Source organism: Pteropus medius, unplaced genomic scaffold (genome assembly GCF_902729225.1).
Source record: "Pteropus medius unplaced genomic scaffold, Ma_sr-lr_union100, whole genome shotgun sequence".
Taxonomy (NCBI): domain Eukaryota; kingdom Metazoa; phylum Chordata; class Mammalia; order Chiroptera; family Pteropodidae; genus Pteropus; species Pteropus medius.
The window spans coordinates 16,672,170-16,698,209 of record NW_024350319.1 but is presented as its reverse complement, the minus strand read 5'-3'; the positions used below and the strand labels follow the sequence as shown (position 1 = coordinate 16,698,209).

The following is a 26,040-nucleotide window of genomic DNA, read 5'->3' as shown; positions in this document are numbered from 1 at the left end:
GTATTTGATTATTTTTGTTTTTTAATCTATAATATTCTAATATGAATAATAATGCTTTGATTTTCTATTTTAAGTTAAACTTATATAGTGTATTATTATAGCAAAGCATGCATTTTATACTTTGCAGAATTCGGTTGTCTTACATATGTGTGTACACATTATTCATTCATTCATTTTGTGTTTCTCTTTATGAGTGAGATTGGCCTCTAATTTTTCTTTTTAGTATCTCAGGTTTCTGTATCAATGTGATTCTAGTTTCACAAAATTATTTAGGAATGTTTCCATTTTGTTCTTGGATGCATTGGATTATTGAAATTTATTGGGATTATTTCTTTCTTGGGAATTTGGTAAAATTTATTAATGAACCAATATGGGTTTAGAGTTTGAGCCAATGAAGTACGTTCTTTATTATTTATGGGACTGGTCAGGTTTTCTGTGTTTTCTTGAGTCAATGTTAGTAGATTACATTTTTCTAAGAATTTGTCCTTTTGACCTAAATTTTCAAATTTATTGACATAAAGTTCTTCATAATATTCTCCTTTACATTTCTGTCAGTTACAGAGAGAGAAGTAGGTTAACATTTCCCAGTAGATAAAAATCAAAAGGATTTGTATGTTTCCCCTAAGGTTCAGTTTGTTTTGCTTTATGTACTTGAAGGCTAAACTATTAGATGCATACCTCAGGAAATATTTCTTCTTGGTGTATTTAACCTATGGCATTATGAGATGATCCTCTTTGTCTAGCTTTTTGTGTACTTTGTCTAAGATTAATAAAGCTATCAGGCCTTTGGTTGGTATCTACTTAGAGTAATTTTTTTCCCCTTTTACTGTAGGCCTTTCTGTATCTTTATGTTCTAGTTATGTCTTTTCTAAGTACCCTAAGTTGGGTTCCAGTTTTTTTCTAGTCCGACAACTGTAACTTAACTCAATCATTAAGTTCATTTATATTTTGATAAAATTACCTATATATGACTTTAAATGTATCATCTTAGTCATCTTATTTGTTCTGTTTGTCCCATTTTTTTCTTCTTGTCTTTTGAATTGAGCTTTTTTTAAGTTATTAAGATTTTTCTCTCCATCAGTTTAAAAGTCACATACCCTTTTTCTATCTTTTCCTTAGTTAAGACATTACAGCATGCATACTTGATTTACCAGTACCTAAAGTTAATCAGTATCTTAACCCTATACCTAGACAATGCAAGGACCTTCGAACCCAACTTGACAAACATTTTGTGTAAAAGGATCAGACAGTAAATATTTTTTCTAAGCTATAGGGTATCTGTTACAACTACTCAATTCTGTCATTGTGGCAGGAAAGCAGTCATAAACAGTACATAGCCAAATCGATAGGGCTGTATTCCAAAAGAAAATTATCTGTAAAAATAGGCAGCAGACAGGATTTGGCCCCATCTTGCCAACAGTTACTTTAGAATACTTAAATTATGTTTTACCCTCTACTAATTTTTCTTATTGTTTTCAGGTATTTTAAATTCTTTTTAAAATTTTTCATACAATAATTACTGTTTTATCCAGTCAATGTTTATTTTTGTTTATCTTCAAATTTCCCACTTTCTTTGCTCTTTATTCTTTCAGTCATCATCTTAGACCAATCAAGAGGTCACTTTCTACCTCATATATATCCTTTAGAATATCTTTTAGAGAGGATTTGCTGGTTGCCAACTCTTAAATTAGTCTATTAGTTTTTGTTTGAATTTTTATTTCATCTTCATTCTTAAATGATTTTTTCTTTGTAGAACTCTGGGTTCAAAATTATTTTTCCATTGTTATTGTTGTAAAGTTATCTGTCATTTTTAACTGCCTTAAAATTTTTTTTCCTCTGACTGCATTCTTTTTATCTTTGGTGTTCTGCTTTTTTACTATAATGTGAAAATGCAGATTTATTTTTATTCATCTTACTTGACAGTTGTTACTTGACAATCAGTTCTGAGAATTTATCAGCCCGTTTCTGTTAAAATAATGCCTTTGCCTTATATTTTTTTCTTCTCCTAAAACTACTTAAAAGTAGTTTAGGTCTCTTCTCCCTACATCTTACCTATCCTTTAACCTGTCTCCTCATTTTTTTTCTTCTTTTTTTTATCTCTGTATTGCATTCTAGAAATTTTCCAGTTTTATTTGGTGTTTTAAAAAATCCACTTAGGCAGTTTTTATAGTTTTTATTTTTAACTACAAGTATTTCCAAGGTTTCTTTATTCCTTTGAATTTTGCAGAGCTGTTCTGTAATTTATGTATGCTTCTTTTAAATTTCTAAATAATGGGGAACTCTCTCAACTACTGCTTTTTATCTCTTGGTTACTGCTCACTTAGCCTTGTTTTATGGTTGTTTATTTTTTATCGAGTACTTTTTTTTTCCATAAAAAATTATTTGTGAGAATTTTTTGAAGATAAGACAAATAGGCCTTTTATTCTACCAGGTACTTGGCAACATTGCAAATCTGGGCCTATCTGAAACCACATTGAAGGTTTAAGATTTCCTTGACCACACAAACAAGGCAAATCATTTAAAATCTGAGCAAGGGCTGGCCCATGACCACAACTTCTAATGGATTTTTTTCTTTTTTTTTTTTCTTTTTTTTCCTGTTTTTCCCATTAGACCAATACAAATTTCCTAGCATGTTTTGGGAGTAGGGTTTATTTCTGGTAACTTGAGGGTATGTTTTTCTGTAACTCAGTTTCATTTGAGGAGGGGTTTCTAGAAGATTACTGGGTCTTGACTCTGACCCTTTCGCTGAAGAGGTTGTTAAATGGGGAAGACTGTCTTTGCCAGAATGAGCAAAAGTGGCTTCATTACTTTGCTTACCTTTCTCTGCTTTCACTTTTCATTAAATATTGGTCTGTATTTTCCTGTTTCTGTCAGTTTTTCGATGCTATTAAGGTGATTTTAAAATATATTTTATTACACATATGTGTTTCCCCCATTATCTGGCATTCTTAGATGTTTTCTTTGGGAAGGTTGGTCCTCATAATCACTGCCATCACTGAAACTAAAGTCGCTTAAGTTGCAAAATTACAGGTAATTTCTGAAATCATTTTTATACTTAGCCAGTGATAGCTGGCCCTTCCTTTTCCTTGGCTGCTGACTTAATTGTCTTAAATCTTTGCATTGCAAATTATAGATCCCCATTCACTTAACTAAAAAACTTGCACTTATACTTTGCCATTTCTTTGATTAATCTTTCTTCCTTGATATTACTTTTTTCACTACTCTCTGGAGCTGACTAGTTCAGCTTAAGCAGCCCAGGTGGTCAATGGAGTAACACATGTCAGAGCCAGAATGTTCTCATATCCCATTTTGTACAGCCTACAACAGTGGCTACTGTAACTTAGGCCTTATACTACAATGCCACAATATTTCCTGAGTGAGCTACCTGTCTAGTAATAAAAGCGTATGTATGTGTGTCTTATGGTATAAAACCATCAGTCAAAGAGAAAGAACTATGTAGGTAACCTGTATGATTGCCATATGCCCTGTATTTTTTTAAATTCCCATGAAATTGTTCTTTTGGCTTGTAGAGCGTATTGTTAAAAGCCCAGGCTCTGGAATTATACATATCTGGGTTTGAATACAATGTTGGCATCTCATTAATCTCATTGCTAAAATGGGGTAATAATAGTACCTGTCTCATGGTATTGTGAGGATTAAGTGATATGGCTGCTTAACACAATTTTTGAAATATAAGTATTCAGTAAATCTTTACTAATATGGTGCCATTTTGTACCTTTTTTTATTCACTTTTGAAATTTAAGGCAATTTAAAATTAATTTGTCTTTGTTTTGGTTATTAGATGTACTTTATGAAAAATCGTGCCCGAAGGCAAGGTATTAACTTAAAACTTCTACCCAATGGATTCACCAAGAGGAAAGAAAATTCAACATTTTTTGACAAGAAGTAAGTTTCTAAATTCTACCTTGGTATTTCAAGTATTTTGATTTGATCAGCAACATCAGTGAGGTTCAGTTTGCTATAGAGCATTACTACCCAAAGTGTGGTCTGTGAGGTGTTTGTCATTGGTCTATGACAAGGTAACTATACAAATTTTGAAAATAAGCATTTAGAAACTTAAGCTAATTTTATGTCAATAAGCTAATTTTATATCATGTGACTCTAATACAAATTTGGGCTTGCAGTGTGTGTGTGTGAGTGACGTAGATACCATGGAAGTATATTCAGGGACAAAGCAATGAGTCAGAGCAAGCCACTGGAGTAGCTTAGCTTTTTATAATCCTTTCTAATTTGGGATTCCAAGTGAGGTTTCATGTGAAAGCCAGTGATGGAGAATAAAGAGTCTTGGGAAACTTTATAGTAATCTGTGAGTACCGATAATACAATAGATTAGTTTGCTGCTTTCTGAAAGTGCTGGGTCAAAAAGGCACCATATTAGTACAGAAGAAAACAGAATTCCAAAGTACCATAAGTAGCCCAGTAAGTTATTGGATAATACCTTTCAAAAGTCAAGATTCTGGATTTAGATTTTAAAAAACTGCATGAGTCCCTTTCTCTTCCTCTTTAGTATGTATGAGACCTTAAGAAAATTACTTCCTTTCTCTGAACCTCCTCTGTATGATATGGAGGTTATACTAGGTAAACGTAAGGTTCCCTTCCAGTTTTACTACTCCATTAATTGAAAGACAAAACCATCAGAATTACTACTATTCTAATAAACCTTCCACCTTTTCAAAAGATGTGATATTATTAGAAGATGACGTTATCTGTTTGTTTTTTATGTTTCAAGACACATTTATAAAGGTAGTTTTCTTTTTTCCTGGTTAGCTTCCAGAAGTTAGGTAATGCTTTCCATTTACAAATATGAGATGAATCCTTTGTGCATTTTGGAACTGACATTTGAAAATTAACATAATTTGTTTGAAATTTAAGGTAACTGGTTTGTGCTTTCTCAAATATAAAACGTATTCCTGTTTGATGAAAGAAATCACTCGCAATGTCATCAGAGCTTAGTTCTCAGTGCTAAAAAGCATATAGCCTCAAATGTAAAATTTGGGTCTCTAAATACATGAATGTGTGTGGGGAGTTTTTGTTCAAGAATATTTCATTTAGTATATTTTCTAGGTTAGGACCCAAATTTTTACTCTGTAATTTTGGAACACCTCAGATCCCTGAAATGGCAAATCAGTCTTTTCTTACATTATGCCTCTTGCTCATGAATTTACAATGACTTGGGGTTGGTTTTCTTACATTTTTGCTATTGTCCAATGAGGAGATTAGCAACATAGTACACAATAGGCTTTACAGTCACTTTCTTAGCTTCTTTCACATATGTAAAATGGAGCTGATGATGATAGCTACCATGTAGAGTTCTGGCCATTAGCATATTAATTCACCTGGACACCAACTGGAGTATAGGAAGGAATTAGCATGTAGCAGCAATCATAAAAATAGTACATCTCATCATAAAAAAGTTTATAGGGAAAATAGCACCTATAATATCACTCTGTAGAGATGACCACTGATAACATTTTGTTTCCTTCTAATCATGCTTCTTTTATCGATTAATAAAGTAAAATGTAATAATAAATACTAATCCAGAAATATGAAAAGCCTGCATGACTTTCCTCACATTAAACATTATTAGTTTTTTCCCTTAAAAAATATGTTAAATATCTGCCTCATTATTTTTAAGAAGTATATTCCAACTATGACTACTATATACTAATTCATTTAATTATTCCCATATTCATGAACAGTTAGCTTATCTCTAGTTTTTAGTTATTACAAATAATGCTGTAATTAACATCCTTGAACAAATTGTTTTATGTGCTTATGTCTTTTCTGTAGGATTCGTTCCTAGAAAGCTTAATTATTGGTCAGAGACTACATGCATTTAAACTTTTGAGAGAAAGTCCAAATTGTCCTCCCCAAAAAAGTACCACTTTGAACTTTCATCAAAAAAGTATGAGAGTGCCTGTATTAGTTTTACTTGTACTTTAATGGAATATTATTAAACTTTTTTTTATATCTGATTATTAGGCTGAGCTTTTAAATTTTTATTTCTTTTAAGATGTACCTGTTTATATCTCATCTTGTTCTGTTATATACATTTGAATATTTTCACCAATCTGTTTATCCTTTAATTTTGTCTTCCACTTACTTTTGATGCATTTTAAATAGTTGTAAAAAAAAAAAATTCTGTATAATTCAGAAATAATAAAATAGACTGGTTAAGAGCACAAACTGGAGCCCAGGCTGCCTGGGTTCAGATTTCCTGATCAGCCACTTCCTAGCTATGTGATCTTAAGCGAAGCCACTTAATTACTTTGTGCCTAAGTTTTCTCATTTATGAAGTGGGACTAGTAATAAATTAGGGTTAAACCAGTTTTTATTTCCATTTATAGTTCTATATGAAACTACTTATTTAAACATCTAACTAACACTGAATTGTCTCTTTTTTAAAAAATTTGCTAATTTGCTTTTACTTAATTGTTACTAAGATATGGAATATTTGCCCACATGTTTTAGATTGATATCTTAAAATTTAAATGTAACATTTGACTTTAATCCAATAAGGTGATCTATCCTTCATAGAACCATTTTGGGAGTCAGTGCAGTGAAAAAAATATAACAAGTCTATGTAACTAAATTTTTCCATTCATTGTTAAACGGCCAATTATATTTTTAAATGGAAAATGGTTTTGCTACTAACTGAATTTAAAATGTCTGTATTCAGCTGTTAGATGAATAATAAAGGATTAACATGAGTTCCCAGCTAGTCGAAAGTCATACCTAAAGAATATTGCCAGTTAATCAGCTTGAAAATCTCTTTAATCACAAGATTTTGTTCATTCTTGTTCAGCATTTTCATCGATGATTAAGATCTTGATTTCTTACCTTGGCACTATTGACATTTTTGAACTAGAGAGTTATTTTTTGTGAAAGGCTATCTTGTGCATTTTAGGATAATGTTTAGCAGCAGCATCCCTGGCCAATACCCATTAGATGTTGGTATCACAGACACACACACATGCATATACACATATCCCTCTGTTGTGACAACAAAAAATATCTCCAGACATTGCCAGATATCCTTTGGGGTGGGGGCTGCAAGGGGAAGCAAAATCACTATTTAGAACCACTGATTTAGATGAATACAGAAGACATACTTATTGAACTTAATGCATGGCAGAATCAGGATTACAGAACTTTTGATTGCTAAAAGGTGGTATGTGAGTAACAACATAAATAAGGTCCTGCACTTCAGAGGAAGAATATGAAAAAAAGACACTTAGGAGTACCTTTTTTGGGATTCTTGTGTTTTTTTCAGCCATTCATACAAAAATGATCAAGATTTTAGATGATTGTAGTGTTATTTTTTGTTGGAAGGAGGGAAGAAGTGAATACTGAATTTTTTCAAAGAATTATCTTCACTTCTGTTCTGTTTTTAAGAGATTCATTTTCAGTGCTTGTTTTCAACTTTCAAAAGTGATAAGGCTTTGACTCAGATAAACCTGAATTTGAATATTGCCTCTACTGTTTGGTACACATTAGTTAACCTTGGGCAAGATCAAACTTACTGGGTTGTTGAGAAGATTAAATGAAATAATACCTAAAATAGTACCTAGTACTTAGTAAATAATGTACAGTGACAATTAAAGGTATATGCTTTGTTATCTGAAATCTTGGGGATAGAATACATTTACTAATAGGTCTGTGGCAGCATTGCATAATCAGAAAATACTATTTCTGCAGTAAAACCTACAAAAATTCACATTATAATGGGTAAATAGTAACTATAAATGGGCTCAGTCAGGTTTTGCTGCAGAAAGAGTTATTAAAAAAACTTAGTTTCAGAGGTTTGTGAATTTGGGAATTGTTTAATATGAGATTTTGTTCTGTACTACGATTATTATTATTACTCTCTGGATATTAAATTGATCCTTTGTTTAAGTAGCTTGAGCTATAATACAGTCAAAAACTCAGAATGAGCCTGTTCAGAATTAAATGTTCAAATGTTAACTTTTGATCATTCTGAGTGAAGAATTCTTTGTCGTGTTTTTGTAACTTTTCTATAAAGTCTGAAGTGATTTCAAAATCAAAAAGTTTTTTTAAAAAATTTAAATATCCCCATATGAAGTGTGACTAATATGTCACTGTGCCTGACTTACCTCTGTAGAACTAACAGCAGGTTATGTAGCAGCAGACGCAATAGATTCCTTAGAAGCATAATTTATTCTATCCCAGGCATCCTTGATGGCATGAGTTTTTGACCATTATGACTCTGGATCTACTAAAATCATACACAAAATTATGTGATGTGAATTTTTCTAAGAATAGGAACTGTAATTTTCATTTTATAGTTAACATGGGATGTAATACTAACCAGTCTGTGAGGTCAAAATGTAGTATTTAATAGCGATGAAGTTTAGAAAACTGGTAAATTTGCAGGAACATCATAGAGGATAGCTTTAATGAACAAAGAAAAGTTAAAGGGTGCTTATATTAAGAATAAGATGAGCCAAAGCAAGACATCTTGACATCTGTTAAAAAGAGGAGCTGGTTAAGGAAATGTGTCCAATAGAAGCTCCCCTACTTATTTTGGGGCAGATCCCAAACTACTTCTTTAAAATAGTGACCCAGACGTAAACTTTTTTACCTCATCTCTTCGTAGGGCATATAACTATGTTCACTTTTACCCAACGCTAATCAAAAACTGTTGAAAGAAATACTAAAGACCTATATGACAAAAACTTAAAGTCTACTGAATGACTTAAAAGATTTGAACAAATGAAAAAAAGTACCTTGTTCTTGGGAAACTCAATACTATAGAAATAATATTTATTTCTTAAATGAACGATCTTTAGATCTGATGTGATCCTAATCAAAATACTAATAAGATTTTGGTTTTTCATTTTTTTTTTCTTTTTTTTCCTTTGAGAGGAAGGAAAGAGTTCATGATAAAATGACAAGTTCATTTTGAAGAATAAACATAGTAGAAGCACCAGGTTAAACCTGAAGAGTAATGAGGCTAGACTCATTAAAATTTTTGAAACTCTAGTAGTTTTATGGTGCTGACATAGAAATCTATAGTCACCTTAAATTGTAGAAAATAGACAGAAGGATATTTGGTATTCTGTTTCTGTTATATGATCAAGTTAGCATTTCTAATTAATACAGATAATTACTTAGTCCACAAATGTGATTGAGACAGCTTGCCATTTGGTGGAAAAAGGCTTGATCTTTTACTAGAACTTCCAGGTGGATCAAAATCTTAAACTTAAAATGAAATTAAAAAAATACTGGAATATTTTCATAATCTTGAAGGGAGGAAACATTCCAGCCAAAGCCATAAGGAAAAAAGATAGCTAAATTTACTTATTTTTTTAAAATCGGATGACAGAAAACGACCAAAATAAAGTAAAAAAACTAACTGGATAAAAAAAATCTTTAACATATATGACAAAAAAAGCTTATGCATTAACAAGAAAGAGACTAGCAACTTAATAAAGAAAGCGGGCAAAGGATAACAGATGATCATAGATATATATGTACATATATCATGGAAAGATATATACATACCTATTATATGGCTGCTAAGCATATATTAGTAATATCTAGTCTAATGAAGGTATGGGTTAGACAGGCCATTTTCCTCTTCCACTGTTCTTGAGAGTATAAATTAGTAGTCATTTTTAGAAGGCAGTTTGGTACTGTTTCTCAAAATGTTATGTATGCCTACTCGAAGAATTTAGCCCACAAATGTATTAATACATTTCACGGAGAGGTATGTGTCCATGTATATCTTTTGCAGCATTGTTTATAGTAGTATAAAAGCTGTCAAAAACCTCAAGTATCCATCAATATGGTTCTGAGTTAAATTAATGATGGTAACTTCATGCCATGGAATGCTATGCAGCCGTTAAATAACAAAATTAGATGTAGAAGTACTGTCATGGAATGATATGCATGATATGTTCAGTGAAAAAAAATGCTGTAGTTTAAACAATTATCTAAAAGATATAAAGCTCACTTTTTCTATTGACATACAATTTACATGCAATGAAATGTACAAATCATAAGCGCACTTTTTTAAAGCTTTGACAGATGTATAAATCTATAGAACCTGGTTCCTGTGAATGTATAGTACATTATCACCACCCCAGAAAGCTTTTTCCAAATTAGCTTTCCTCCCCAAAGATAACCTGTTCTAATTTTCTTCCCCCGAAGATGTTGCCAGTTTTAAAATTTTATATATATGGAATCATATAGCTTAGGGATCCCTAGCCCCTGGGCTGCAGACTGGTACTGGTCTGTGGCCTGTTGGAACCAGGCCACACAGTAGGAGGTGAGCAGCTGGCTAGCAAGCTAGGCTTCATCTGTGTTTGCAGCCGCTCCCCAGCGCTAGCATCACTGCCTCAGCTCTACCTCAGATCATCAAGCATTAGATTCTCATAGGAGCACTGGTCCCTGGTGCCAAAAAGGTTGGGGACCACTGATATAGCTCATCCTTAGTTTTGAATGATAGGTTAGCTGAATATGAAACATCTCAAGATGACATTTATTTTAGTAATTCATTTTTTTATTCCACTGTCTTCTCACTTCTCATTTCCACTGTTGAGAATACTATTGTTTTATATAGCCTTTTTATTTTTTCTCTTTCAATTACTTTTAAGATCTTTATATTTTGTCTTTACAGTTCTGCAGTTTCACTATGATGTGTGTCTTCATGTAGTTTCTTTTTATCTTCCTTGGGATTTATTGTGCTTTCTGAATGAGTTCTGGAAAATTCTAATGCGTTATCTTGGTCTCTTATTTATTTGTCTTTGCTACATTCTGGGTAATTTACTCATCTGTGTCCCCCCAAGTCATTTTCTCTCCTCAGCTGTGTCTAATTAATCTGATCTTTAGCCCATGCACTGTTTTTCTTGTTTGTTTATTTCAATTATGGTTTGTTTTTGTTTTTTTAAAGTTCTGTTTCTTTCCTGAATGTATCTGGTCTTTTAGATAGAATTGAATTTCTTTCTCATGTTTTAAGCTTCCTTTGTTCACCAATTTTGAATATTTATTATCTGTATAAATAATTACAGTATGTGAAGTCCTAGGAAGTCTATTACTGCTGCCTGATGTTTGTTGACTCGTGATTATGGTATGACTCTTGTTTCCTTGTTTTTTTTTCTAAAATGTAATTGTGCACTCAAGTTTATGTAGAAGGTGGTACACATTTGCTAATGCCAGATACTCTGTGGTATCAATCCAGGACCCTCTTTAATTTCCTAGTCTGAAGTTTCTCAGACCATACTATTCATATTATTAGTAATAATCTGAATCCGAGATCCATTTGTGGAAGCTTCATTCTCAGTTGAAACCTTTCTCCCCAGCTGCCTTTTTCTCTCCCTAGAGCCCAAGCTGAGGTTGACAATTTTTCTTGTTGTCTCCCTTTGCTGATAGGCAGGTTTTTCTGGTTCATCCTTTCACTGATTTTATTCAGTGATCTCAGTTTAAGGTCTACAGTTTATGTGGGCCCAAGTATCTTGTCTCATGTCACCCAGTAACTGTTGAAACACCAGCCTCTTGGTTACCAAGATTGGCAAAGGCCTCTGGAGCATGCATACTTTTAACATTCCACTGTGGTTTTCAGTTCCTGCTTCCTTTTGGCCCTGAGATTTTTCATACTTGATGATGAGCTTAGTATGTTTGTTCTATTTCTCTGAGATTTCTTACTATGCTATTGAAAGGGTTTTCAGATTATCTTCTCTACCATGTTGCCCTAATTGCTTAAAATAAGCACCTTCTCCAGCATTAAGGTAAGTAAGGTCATGAGCGGGAAAGAGGTGGATCAGGAAAGCATGATAGTTACTGCAATTCTACTTGGAATTTCTCTGGATATAACTGTACATAAGGAAAATGAAATATGTGCAAGGAATTCAATACAGCATTGTTTGCAATAGCTAAAGAGTAGTCTGAATCTAAATATTCATCAGTAGTGGACTGCCTAAATAAATTGTGGTAAACCTTTACAATGGAAAAAGAATGAAACAGCTCTAAATGCACTAATATGGAATGAACTGCCAGAAGTATTATTATGTGAATAAAGATAGATGCAGAACCATGTTCTTTATATGCTGCCATTGTGTGAAAAATAAAGTTTTTATATATAGATGCTTAGAGACAGGGTTGAGAATTATGTACCCTTTTGTACCTTTTTGAATTTTAGACCCTGTGCACATAATGCTTATTTTAAGAATAAATGAATTTTTAAAAATAATTTAAAAAGACATTGATTGATGTGGGCAGGACTGTGATACATTTTGAGTTGTAAATATAATCTTTGAAAAGTTTTCTGATGCTATCACATGAAAGTCCATGTTTTCATTCATGACTACCACTCTTTCTTAATTGTGTTTTAGTGTTTTGCTGCAGGAAGCCAAGGACACCAAACATGTATGGTTGTGCTTGGGTAACATGTGTCATTTGGTTGCATAAGTTCTTCATTTTATTTTTCTGGCTATTTGGGTCTGAAGATTAGGCAGTGGAGTGGGGGACGCACTTTGATTTGTCAGTTGGAAAAAAGATTAAAAAGAATTGGACTGAGACTCCTCCCCAATAATATCTTTAGCTTCTCTCCAGGCTTGGACTCTTAGGTGAGAGCTGACCACCCATTCCCCAGAAATGGGCCCAATATTTGATCTTCTCCCCCCACTCTGTCTCCACCTGACCTCAGCCCTCAGTTCTAAGCCACCCAATCCTTCTTACCATTCTTTTACTGCTATCAGCTTAGAACTGAGTTTTAAACTTCTTTTTGTCCCACGGTTCTTTAGCTCTCTGGCCATGGGTCTCTCTTAGACAAAGTTATTAAGATAGTAGAAGTGTGCCCATTATTAAACAAAAGTGTGAATTAATATTTGAGCTCCAGTTCTGATTTAGAAGCTAGCCACTAGATGTCTCTCTTGTAAAGAAATAATCTTTTACGGATTCAAAAATTACTTTTTGTCCTTTGGATGAAATTACAGCGTTCTAATTATATTGCAATGATTTACTCACCCAGCTCTGCATAATGTCAGTAGCACTTTTTTCCTGAAACAATTATGTGGTGATACACTTCTTAAAGCACTTTATTTTTTATGCACGGTGTCTTATATGACGGTTTGTTACTCAGCTGCAAACTGAGTTTAGAAAAGAGAGCAAAGGAAAATGAAATGATGGGTTTAGCAGTTGTGGTTATGAGGGGAACAACTGGATTTTGCGGTGATCTTTGGGGGATTACATAATAGGTGCTCAGTACAACTTATTAACTAATTGAAAATGTTTAGCTCTCCGGTTTCTCTGCTATAACAGCTTTGATATAGTTTGATGTAATAATTTCAGAGCAACAGTAGGGACTTAAAACACAGTTTGAAAGAATAAAAACCTAATGGTTCCCCAGTCCGGCATTTCCTTACTGGGTCTTGTAGACAGAGGTAAGGAAGTGCCTGTAGCTTCACAGAGGGTGTACCTTTCCACAACAGCAGTTAGCCAGCGTTCATGAAAATGGAAAACCAAACTCTGTTGATCTTCTTGGGGCCCCCAAACTGGTTCACTTAGGGAAGTCTTACCCTAGACAACCAAGTCTGTTCCTTCATGATATGCCTCTAGAATAATATGTCCTTTTCCCTTTTCTTCACTGCAGCATTTATCAGCTATATTTTCCCCTGCAGGGCCATCTTGACTCACCCTGGACTAATGGGGAACTTCTAAGTGCTTTCCCTACCTTCAGTGTCTCCTCACCTCAGTCACTTATACACTGCTGCCAGATAAATCTTTCTAAAATGTGTTTTTACAATAATGGTCACCTGCTCAAAATTCTGTCCCGTAGGAGTCATTAGTGCAGAGGTACCTTCACAGGCCATAGGCAGAGTTGCCAATAGATGAAATTTGTCATCTCATCTCCTGGCCTTGGAGTGTCTGAAGCTCTCAAGTATTATACCCCATTCCATGGCCTGAAGTCAACTCCTTTTTCTTATCACCCTTCCCCATTTGAAACTGCTACCTTTCAGGCAGTGGGAAATATAATGTTTCAAGTATTTCTCATTAAGCAAAATAATGTAAGTCTTCCTCTGTGAATTTGCTTTTTAAAGGAGGAATAATAATGTAGTTAATAATTCTTGAATATTTATTTTGTGTTAAACATGACAATTTAATCTTTATGCGTAAGGGAGTTTTCTTGACAAGTTACCTACCCCTTTATACCCATTGCTTTATTTGTAAAATGAGGACAGTACTAGTGCCAGTTTTGTGTAGTATGCAGTTTTCACTTTAGAGAACACATCAGAATTAACTGGAACAATTTCAAAATGCAAATGTATGGGCTGACCAACAGAATTGCTAATTCACTGAGCCTAGAGCAGGGCTTAGGCATCTTTATTTTTTAAAATCACTAGATGAGGCTATGCATGTGTGGGATCAGAGGGTATGTGGGAAATCTCTGTACCTTCCTGTTGATTTTGCTGTGAACCTTAAAGTGCTCTAAAAAATTGTCTTTAATTTAAAAAAGGAAAGCACCAGATGATTCTGCTGTTTACTTCTACCTTTCAAACCACGGATCCGTGTGCTAATAAGTCACTGTCCTTTTTTTTAAGTAGTTCAGTCAGTGGGAAGACAAGTTAAGTCAGCTAACTCTTACACCTTTTGTAGGTTATGCTCTGATGGAGTACTCATGGAGTGTTATGGGAGCACAGAGGTGGGCTCAGTGCCCCAGCCTTGGGGAAGTGTTCTTCACTGAGAACTGGGGACTGGAAAGACCTTGCAGAGAAGATAGAATTCAAGCAGATTTTTAAAGGACAAGGAGTAGTTTTCAAGTCTAGGTTCTTATCCAAACAGAAGAGAAAGATGGGTTATAGTGAGAACATCAGATGCAAAAGGATAGAGTAGCAAATTTAAGACAGGGAAAGTAGTTTAGTGTGTCTAGAAACTAGGGTGTCAGTTGTTAAATGGTAGGGGATGAGGCTGGAGAGAGCCCCACTGGGGCTGGACCTTGCAGGACCTATATGCCACGCAAGGGAATTTAGATAGAGTCATACTTTGAGCAGAAAATGTTCCTGTTTCTATGAGGGATCTGTAGTAAATATGGATCTTCATAATCTGTCCCCAATTAATTTCCTAATGTATTCAACTAAATGTACGCAGGCAGGTCACTATTCTTAATCCTAAAACATCTTCCCCTTCCATACTTCCTAGCCATCAGTGAAAGTACACATGATAGCTCATCTTCTCCATTATTTCTCCTTTCAGAATTCCTATAGTACATATTTTCTCTGCAGGTAATGTGAAACAGATGCCAGAATTTAGTGCTGGTATTCAGTTTTGGGTATGCACATATCTGCTCTCCTTTTTGCATTCTGGTGTTTCTTAGCAGGGGCTCTATTGGCATTTTGAACAAGACAATTTTGTTGTATGGGACTTTCCCAAGCATTATAGGAAGGTTAGCAGTTCTGGTCCCTACCAGCGAAATGCCTAAAGTGTTCCCCATTTTGAGAACAATCAAAACTGCCCATTTTCAAATGCCCCCACCTCCCAGGTTAATACCACTTCCAATTGATAACTGCTTTACTAAGCTATTTATCAATTATTTGAAGCAAATATACTTTTTCATTTCAATCTTCCTCTTTTACATCCATGTTTTTAATATACTGTCTACTAAAGCCAATACCACATACTTAACATATTTCCTATTATTATCATGTGGTTTTGAAACTAATTTTTAAAAGAGCAAAATATAATATATAACTGGAACTTTACAAAGTATTTTCATAATGATGTGAGACATAAAATTTTGGTTTTCATTCTCCCCAATTACAGTAATTTTAATCCATGCTAAGTAACTACACAGATCCTTTATATTCACTCTCCCAGAAACACTTATTATGATACCAACCCTAATAAAATAGATGGATTATTCTTATGAGGAATAGCTTCTTTTATTTTTCAGACTTTAAATGTTGATCTAGAAATACATTTTAAAAGATAAAATGCTGTGAGTGAAGGATTATATAGATTATTTTGTACATTTGCTTTTTCCTTGGAAGATTTCAAAATTTGGTAGATTTCTTTCTGCTTTAAATTAAAATAAGGTTTTATAACCAAATGTGGAAGAAACCAGTTTTTTTTTCCTGAAATTCCTTCAGGTATTATTTGCTGCTTCCATATTTCATAACAGTTGATAATTCACAGATTATCTTTTATATTGCTTAGAAATGAAAAGTGAAACCTAGAAAGAAGAAAATTTTTATCAATTAGGATGCTTTATGTTGCATGAAGTAAAATACCCAATTCAAACTGCTTTGAGCTGTTAAAAGGATGTATTATTGGTATCGTAATTGAATGTCCAGAGGCAGAATAGACTTCAGAGTTAATAGATATGGTGACTCAATTTTATCATCAAAGACCCAGTTTATTGCTGATTCTCCATTATATCCTCTCTGGTGTCAGCTCAATCCTCATGGCCATAAGTTGCTCATGGTAAAATTATGGTTTATAGTAAATATCCAGGAGTGCTTCTCTCCCAGCGATACTGGATAGAAAACCTGAAATTCACCATGATTGGACTAACTAAAGCCATCTACCCAATCCTGAGCCATTGTGTTCAGGAGAATATACAATAGTGATTTTCTTAAGCTAACCAGTAAGTACATACCCCTGGAAATAGGGATGGGGTCAATTTATCAAAGTATGGTGATGGATTAGGAAGAAGGGTATTGGTACGGGACAGCCAAGTAGGCTTGAAAATGTTCACTATAACTCTTAAAAAGCATTTCAAATATGGATGCAAATATTTAAAAAAATATAATTGAGATACTTTTGAACTAATAATAAAGAAAAATACATGGCTCGTTATTGAATTTTCAATTCTGGAAAGTTAAAAATAATATAGTAGATTAGAACATAGTCTTTAGAGTTACTGTACTACATAGATTCAAAGCCCAGGTCTGCCACTTTCTAGCTGAATAATGACCTTGGAGGAGTGACTTTCTTCTCTCTACCTTGGTGTTCTCATCTTTAAAATGAAATAATGGCATTTTGTGTCATAGAGTTACAAGAATTAAATGAATTAATAAATGTATTTAAAACAATGCCTGACATATAAAAACACGTAATAAACTGTTGTTATTACTGTTGCTACTTGCTAATGTTCTCTGGTAAAAGGATCTACTGATAATTTTTATAACCTGGAAACTTTTCTAATTTAATTAGTGGTATACTATTCTAGAAATCAGACATGTAGATAGTCTAGCTTTAGCTTATTTACTTCATGGAGTCACCAGTATTTAAAAAATAGAAGTAAAAATTTCAGGCATTCTTGAACTGACATAATATGTCATTGTGCTTTCTCAAAAGTAGTGGAAAATCCTTCCCTTAATAACTGCAAACAAGGACTGAAAAGTTAATATCCTGAATATACTAGGGGAAACACTTATTAGGAGAGTTAAGTGGTAGGACATTGAGTCTCTCTGTAAGGCCTCATTTCATTCACTCTTCTTTGTAAATGTTTGTTGGTGCATTAGCTACAGAATAAAATCCATACCGTTTAGCAGAACATTCAGAGTCTTTTACATTTTGGTATTAATCAACATATCCAGTTTTACCATTAGCCACTAAACACTAAATTCAGTGTTAAGTAGAATTTGATTTTGAATTCATGGTGAAATATTCTCATTTAAGGCCCTGTCAGTATCCTGTTCCAAGCCTCATTAATTCAGGACATTGGATTGAATATAGAATTATAACAATGGTAATAATAGCAGTAACTAACATTTTTGGTTGCTGTGTTTTGAGCTCTTGACATATATTTACTTATTTAATCCTATGATATAAATACTGTTGGCATCCCTATTTAACTGTGAGAAACCTGAGGCACAGAGATCACATTAAGTAATAAATTGTTAAAAAGAGTAGGATTTAAGAATAAAAATATTTTAACTCATTTCAACTTTGTATTGGAAATCTTCTCAGAATTCAGCCTCCATTTGTAACTCTTAATTGTAGCATATTTTTTTGAGGAAAATAGCTTTGAAGCTGTCAAAATGATTAGTTAGATAAGTAACACTAGTTCTAGTTTGGTAATAATTTCTGTGATAAAAAGGAAACATCTTAAAACTTGGAATAATGAAATATTTTTAAGTTTAAAAAGAATTTAGAATTATTTCTGTCTTTTCTATGATTACTATTCTGCACTTCCCCATGAAAACATCTTTGACTTTACTGATTATGAAAAATAGCAAATCATGTCAAAATGTTATTAAATACAGACATATGAAGTAAGAATTAAGTCCTTTTATTATGTTAAGAAATAGCCATAGTTAAAAGTTGGGGGCACATCTTTATACTTATAAATACATGTATGAATATGTATATTTTTAAATATAAATGCCATTATTTAACATACTCGTGTTTCTACCTTAGTCCTGCCTCATCGTCTCAGTATGTAGATCTACCTGATTTATTTAATCAGTATACATTTAGATTTATTTATTTTTTTGTTATAGGAAGTAGTACAGTGGACATTTTGTACATGTGTCATTACTTGCCCAGTTATTTCCTTGGGATAAATTCCTGAGAATAAAACTGTTAAGGCAAAAGTATACTATTTTTCAGTATAACTTTCTATTTATAGCTTTTATGAAATTGAACTGTCAGAAACGTGCATCAGTTCATACTCCTGACAGTAATGGAGAGTGTCCATTTTATCACACTTCCCTAAGATTTATAATTTTAACAGCATCTTTGTAAATCTGGTAGGTGAAAATATTTCATTTCTATTTACATTACTCTGGTTATAAATTGGCTTGAACATCTTATCGTATCAATAGAGCAGTGCCATTTAAAAGAATCTGATGACTTTTGATTTGTATCTCCTTCCTTAGAAGTATGGTAGCTCTCCAGAGGTGAAAATTGGCAGTTTTAAGTCATGAAATCAGAAGAATAATTGACCATATGGGTATAGAACTTAGCCCCAGATTCGTTTCTTCATCCGCATATCACTTTCTTGAAAATATGGGATAAAATGATCCTTAATAGTTTCTAGCAAGCAAGAGTTGTTAAATAAGTTCCCTATATTAACTCACTGAAACCAAGTACATATAAAACAATATTTATTTTCCTCATTTACTACATGTATAGTCTAAGTGTTTCTCAGCCTTTTCATTATCGTCTCACAAAGGGCTCTTTTAGACATTTTTTTCTCTAATTGCCCTCATGATATTTTGATACCACAGATATACTATATATCTGTTTATGTACAGTGGCCCTTTGGAGGGCCATAAACCGTTATAATAGCTAAGATTATTTTTACCCTCTTAAGAACTGGTTTTCACCGCTTTTGGGGTGATGCTCCCCCATTGAGAATGCATGAGTGTGTGCATGTGTGTTGATATTTGGGGAGGAGGAGCAAAAGCTTTGCTATGCATGAATAGTTACTTCAGTTTCATGAGACTCAGAAGAGATCCATATTTCTGTTACTTTATCAGGTTGTCCAGAGGGAACATTAAGTTTAATAATTGCCACCATTAATTACTTCACCAGTCTATTATCAAACTCTTATCATGTAGTGCCTTGGGGTGCCTAAGTTACTAGAATATTCTTGGTACAGTATTTCCATTCTTATGAATGTTGATAAATATGGCAAGGACACATTGACATTATTATAGCGTTAAGCATTTTGCTGAATTTAAGAAGAGTAGTCCTAATGCATTAAGAGTAATAGTAAGTGTTTAAAGTTCTATTCCAATGGCTTTCAGACAGTGGTGATTTTGCCTCCCAGAGGACATTTGCAATATCTGAAAATATCTAGGTGTCACAACTGAGGGAGTGGATGTTGCTAGTGGCATCTCGTGAGTAAAGACCTGGGATGCTGCTAAACATCTTAAAATACACAGGGCAGTGTCTCCACGCTCACCTCCATAATAATTATCTGGTCCAAAATGTGAACACTGCTCTATCCTAATGATTCTACTTGGAATCTATCTTTAGTAAATAATCCAAAATACAGAAAGTTATATATATACATAAAGATACTCACTGAAGCATTACTTTTATTTTTTTCCTTACAGAAGTGTGTTTTTTTAAAAACATAAATATAAATGAAAAATATATACATAATTAATTACAGTTCCCCTCGCAAGTAATGTTTTGGGCACTTTGGTTATATGTATTATTTTAAGTGAGACATGTATCAGTATAGTACATAATTATGAAAAATGGGAAATAAACTTAATTCTTTGAGACTTAGGAGGAGATTTATTTGTCCATGTCAGGGGTACATCAGTTTCAGGAACACCAAAGAATTGGAAACTACTTTAGAGATAGTTAACTTTCTCATTTTAGGAATTCTTTATATAATATCCTTCATTCTCTCTACTTGTTCACTTAAATATTTTACTCTGAATAAGTGTTCTCAAATGCCTCTTATAGTACTATAGACTAAAAAAGTACAGGCGGTTTTTTTCAATGAAAAAACTTTAGTTTTTTAGTTTTTAGTTTTAGTTAACTTTTAGTTCTGTGTGCTGGTAGCGGTAAATGAAAGCCTCATCCCTGGGGATATTCTTTTATTTATTTATTTTTTTCTGTGATTTAATATGGAAGAACAAATGGTAAAAAATTGAAGTAGTCATATGTCTATCAATAGAGAATGGAGATTTGGCATTCTTCACACAGTGGAGTACTGTGCAACAATTAAAGTTAATGTATTTAATCTATATGTATCATAAATAAATCTCTAAAGCATAACTTAAATAAAGAAAGCAAAGCACAGGATTTTTAGAATATGATAACATTGAAATAAATGTTAATATCACACAAGATACTATACTGTTTATAGATATGTGTATATATGTGTATATAAAATATAAAACCATGAATGGCAAGAATACACACTCAACCTCAAGACAGTAGTTACCTCTGATGATAGAAAGGGAATTGGATCAAGGATCAGTACAAAGGATCATTATCCATATCCATAACTTTTTATTTCTTAAAAGAAAAAAAAATCTCAAATAAATATGGCAATATGCAAGTTGGTTAAATCTGAATGTAAGTACATTGAGTAGTCTTTATATTCTCTTTTTGTTTTTGAGATGTTGCAAGATCACATTTTTAAAAAGTAAATGTACTTTTCAAATTTGTTCATGTTTGAAGTGAAGCCAAATATAGAAAGATTTTTAAAATACTCATAATTTAGCAATGTGTATATAATAAAACAGTAATGAATGACTTCCTTATAACCACAAGTAGTTAACTACAGCAAATAAAATGATCTCCAAGGGCTTTTCTCTCTTGTTTTTGGAATGTTGAGTACTTTCTGAAGGTATTTAGGGTCTATTGAATGTTAAGAAATGGGAATGGTTCTTGAAATTACTCAAGCAATGATGGGATGATTGAGTATGATTTACAGTTCTATAAGATGACAAGTTCATAATTTTTTCCCCTGTAACTTAACATGGAAAAATAAATATATTTAGAAAGAAACAATGTTATGCATTAAGATTTAAAAATCAGCTTATTTCTTACTAAGAGAAGAATGTAGTGTCTCTCAGCCTGTCAATGGTGATATTGTGCTGTGCCTGTTTCACAGGTAACAAACATTGCAAGGTATTTTCTTTTGGAAGAATTATTTATTTAAAACCAGTAACTGTTGTATTTACATTCAGATTTTTAAGTTTTTTTTTCTGGGATTTTAGACATCTCATTTAAAAATTAGTGAAGGGTGCTATACAACTTTATCCTATAAAAAAGTATGAAACTTAAAACGATTGTTTCTTGTATAAGTGGCACTATCAACCTAAGCATAATCAAGCATATTTTTCTCTAGTTACTGCCAAAAACTGTTTTGTTATTAAAGAAAACATCCTTAACCAGATCTGTGATAACTTACCCTAATAGAAGAATTTTCACTTGATTTTATGGTCATTGTGTTCTGATAAAAATTTAATTATATAGATGTTTGGTGGGAGATACTTAATTGTGTTAACTGAAAATTTAATTATATAGACGTTTGGCGGGGGAGCATGTTTGCTAAGGCATAGATTTGTATGAGTATGCTATTGGCTATTAACTTGCCAGTAGATTGTTAGAAATTTCTTTTAAGTAAGGAAAAAATGTGTAAAACTATCATGTAGTAAAGACATTTAAATTTATGTAATGATTCAATATTTTGAGCATTAAATATTTTTTTAAAGTAATGGTATATAGTGTCACCAAATTTAGACATGTTAAATAGAAAACATACAGTCATTTTTCTAAAAACAGACGTTTAGTGAATTACTACTGCTGTTGGTCCTGTACCAAACCAAAATTTAGACCTGAAAGCACAGGGACTCTAGTTTAGAGTGCACTCTGCTTAGCAACCAACGTGTTGTCTACTGTTTTGCTACTGAATGCACGTACTCATGGCTCAGAAGTGTATATGCAGCCAGCTGGTCTCAACCAGACAATACTTCATTCACCTAATTTCCAGACTAATCAGGAAAAGACATCAGCTTATTGTTTTTAGTCATGAGGAAATTTATTTGTAAACTTCAAGTAGTAGCACACTGATATCAAAAGCCCCCTGAGAAATTTCCTTCTAATTCAGGAACGTGAAATCCTTGGAATTATGAACTGCTTCACTTAATTTTTTTTTGTCTTTAAAAATCCTTGCAAGTATATTGTTTTAAAATTTTGGCCTCTAAAATCCTAGAAAAGTGATAATAAATAGCTCTTGGTAGAAACAAAGTACATTAAAATCTAAATACTTTAGAATTGTTATCTGAAAACAAAAATTTAGGAAATTTGCTTTGTGTTCACACTTTTATTTTCTACCTTGATCCTCACATGATTATTTCCTCTCTTAGAAAACAGCAGTTTTGTTGGCATGTGAAACTGCAATTTCCGCAGAGTCAAGCTGTATACGTAGAGAAAAGGTAAAGTATCACCACTGTCTATTAAGAATTAAATTGTTTTTATTATGTCTCTATATTTAAAGTAAATTGTTAAATGTAATCTCAATAAATGTATGTCAATATTAGAATGGATAAGTTGTGGTATATTGATACTATGAAATGCTAAACATCACTGAAAATGAATGACATACAAGCTACACACATCAATGTGGATAAATCTTAAAAATAATGCTGACTGAGAAAATCAAGTTATGAAGACTTCATAGACTTTGATTCTGTTCGCAAATATGAAAAAAATACCTACAGAAGTGGTAAAACTAAGGGAAATGATTAGCACAGAAATCGTGGTGGTGTTCACTCCAGCAAGGGAAGCAGGCATTAAGGAGAGAGATGTAGGGAGAATGAAGAAGGCTGGAAACTGTCTATTTCTTAAGCTGGCTGATTATATAGGAAGTGAAAAATGATCCACAATTTTACTCTACAGAGATTACTACTATTAACATCATAGTACATCCCTCAGAAAATATATTATTGTATGCATGTACATAGGTATACTTATAATTGGAATTAATTTGCATAAATAGTTTCTTATCCTTTTATGAACATTTTCAAATGCCATTTAAAAATTTTAATAGTTGTGTTTTGATTCCTTGGGTTAGGAAAATTTTAAAGTTGCTTTTTAAGTAATATTTTTAGCATATATCTACATTATAGATAAATGTCCTCTGTAATTGTCATGGAATTTAGTGAAAAACTTTCTTATTCGAAGGTACATACAAGATTAAAGACAGGAGAAGGACTTAAATTTTACAGATAGGACTGTATTACACAATAGTGTATATGAATATGTATAAATGACTGAGGTAAGTTACTAGTTCAAAACAGTGTCTTAATTTTGTTTCTCAGCTTTATAGTTTAAAAAACAATGTGCATACATATAGGAAAATCAGAAAACTTACCATGCTTCGTCTCAGTAGTATCAAATTTGTAACCTGGTTTTATGATTTAGAATGAGTAAACTTGAACACGCACTGAAATTAGCATAATCTGAAACCTTTTTTTCATATTTTTTATTTCTGCAGCTTTCAAATATATTTCATCCTGACATTTCTTTTCATCTTTGAGCACAGGTGTGCGTTGAAAGAGGCATCATACTTTTTTTTCATACTTTTATAATTAATTTATAGGGAGCGTCTCAAAATACTATTTTTTAAGACTTTAAGTGTCTCCAAGAAGTCTTTTTGAGCTATTTTTCTAAGTAATTTTTGCTTAACAGGACATTATATATTGCCAAAAGTAAAATAAAAACATGGTCTGTATTCGGCTAAAAAAAAAGCCACAATATTTAGTAATTCTAAGTTAATACCTCTAGTAGAAAATTATAAATGATAATATGTTTTATTTTCATTTTTCCTTTGTTGGGAAGAGTGCCAGATGATAAAACTATTAATGAAATCCTAAGAGCTTACATTGATCCTGAGAAGTCTGATCCTGTAATTCGTCAAAGGTATGTTTTTTTAAAATTGTAACTTTCTAAAATTATTAAAAATGTTGTATTTGCTATGTGCATATTTATTATGTAAAGTCATGACTTTATTGGAATGTTATGTGTCAGTGCCATTTACTTTCTGTCCCATTTCCTTTGTTTTTACTGAAGGCTTTGTCAGTTGGAGACGATGCTTTTGGATAGCAATAATCATAGTTAGCACTTACCCTTTATTGTGTTCCAGACTGTCTCTGAATTAGATACTAATAAATGTATTCATTTAATCCTCACATTGAGGTAAATTACTGCCATTATACCCATTTTACAGATGGGGAAACTGAGCCTTAAAATGATTAAGTGACTTCATAGAGCTGATAATCAGGGAAGCTAGGATTTAAACCCAGGCAGTCTGAAGTCAGCCTCTGCACTTTTAACCCTTAAACTAAAATGCCTTTCAAGTTGAAGCAAAAACTGAAAATGAGGAGTTTCAGAGTAACTGTTAAAGACAGGAAATCCTGTTTCAGCCAAGTCTCCATAAAACTAAGTAAGATATACTCTGTTTCCTATCCAGAAATACAGCATGAACAGAAATGATTAACATAGCATGGTGGAGTCAGCAATAAATGTCTAGGTTAGAATAGCTACATCTTTCCATTATTAGCTGTGTGATCAGGAGCAAGTTACTTCTGGGCCTTAATTTTTCTCCATCATAAAAATGAGATTAATAATATCTACTAGATAGGGTTGTTTTGAAGCTTTAAAAAATCGCATATATAAAGTTCTTAGTGTAGGACCTAGCACATAGTAGGCAGTGCTTAAAAAAGGAAACTATTATCAGAGTATGAATTATTAGTGTTCCTGGACAGAAACCCAGTTGACTTTCTTTTCACTAGATGGTACCTGCTTGGGATATGAATGGTTGGTTTGGTTCCAGAGTAACCTGATATTTACAATTTACGCCGAGTGGATTCTAAAGTGTCTGATCCAATTCTAGTTAAATCTCATCATCTACTTTTGATAAAAGGTAGCACCCAGACCAAATCAGATTAATGTCACATATCAAACAATGTCTTGGGCCAGGCATAATAGACAAATGTCTTTCTTCCTAATTACTGATAAGCCAGTTATCATTGGTTATATATTTGGTAATAAAACAAAATGACTGTCACTAAATTAGATACATTAAAAAAATTAAATTGCAAGATTACTGAAATGAGTGTTTCTTAATTTAACTTAATTACACAGAGAGAAGGAAGGTAATTTTTTAAAATTCAGATCCTTGGTTAGAAAATATCTTTAACCCTTTTTCTATGCTTATATAGATGAATTTTAAGTATTATTAGCTACTCATAAATGCTTAGTCTTCCATAGACACTATTTTGAAATATATTAAAAATCAATTTTGCTTCTTTCAATGTAACATTTTTATTTCAGGTTGAAAGCCTACATTCGTTCTCAGACAGGGGTCCAGGTTTTAATGAAGGTCGAATATATGCAACAAAATTTAGTAAGGTAAAATTGCTTCCCTCCCCATTTCTTTAAATATTTTTAAATTCTGCAATATAATTAAGTGGCTCGATTAGCTTAAGTAGCTAGTTATTTCACTAATTATCTGGCTATTAACAAAGCCGAGGCTTTTAAAAATGACTTTCATATTAAAATTTTTAAATAATCACACAT

The 26,040-nt window shown here is 32.7% G+C and overlaps 1 protein-coding gene across 2 annotated transcripts in view; it reads left to right on the top strand.

The window, feature by feature from the left end:
- Positions 1-26,040, top strand: part of ZNHIT6 (zinc finger HIT-type containing 6) — a 56,788-nt gene that overhangs the window by 6,044 nt on the left and 24,704 nt on the right. The window contains exons 5-8 of one of the 2 annotated variants that reach the window (XM_039838731.1): positions 3,803-3,906; positions 22,827-22,895; positions 24,301-24,381; positions 25,795-25,872. In XM_039838731.1, coding sequence (XP_039694665.1) covers positions 3,803-3,906; positions 22,827-22,895; positions 24,301-24,381; positions 25,795-25,872 — 332 coding nt within the window. The remainder of the gene's footprint in view (positions 1-3,802; positions 3,907-22,826; positions 22,896-24,300; positions 24,382-25,794; positions 25,873-26,040) is intronic. The other variant, XM_039838732.1, reaches the window with a different exon arrangement.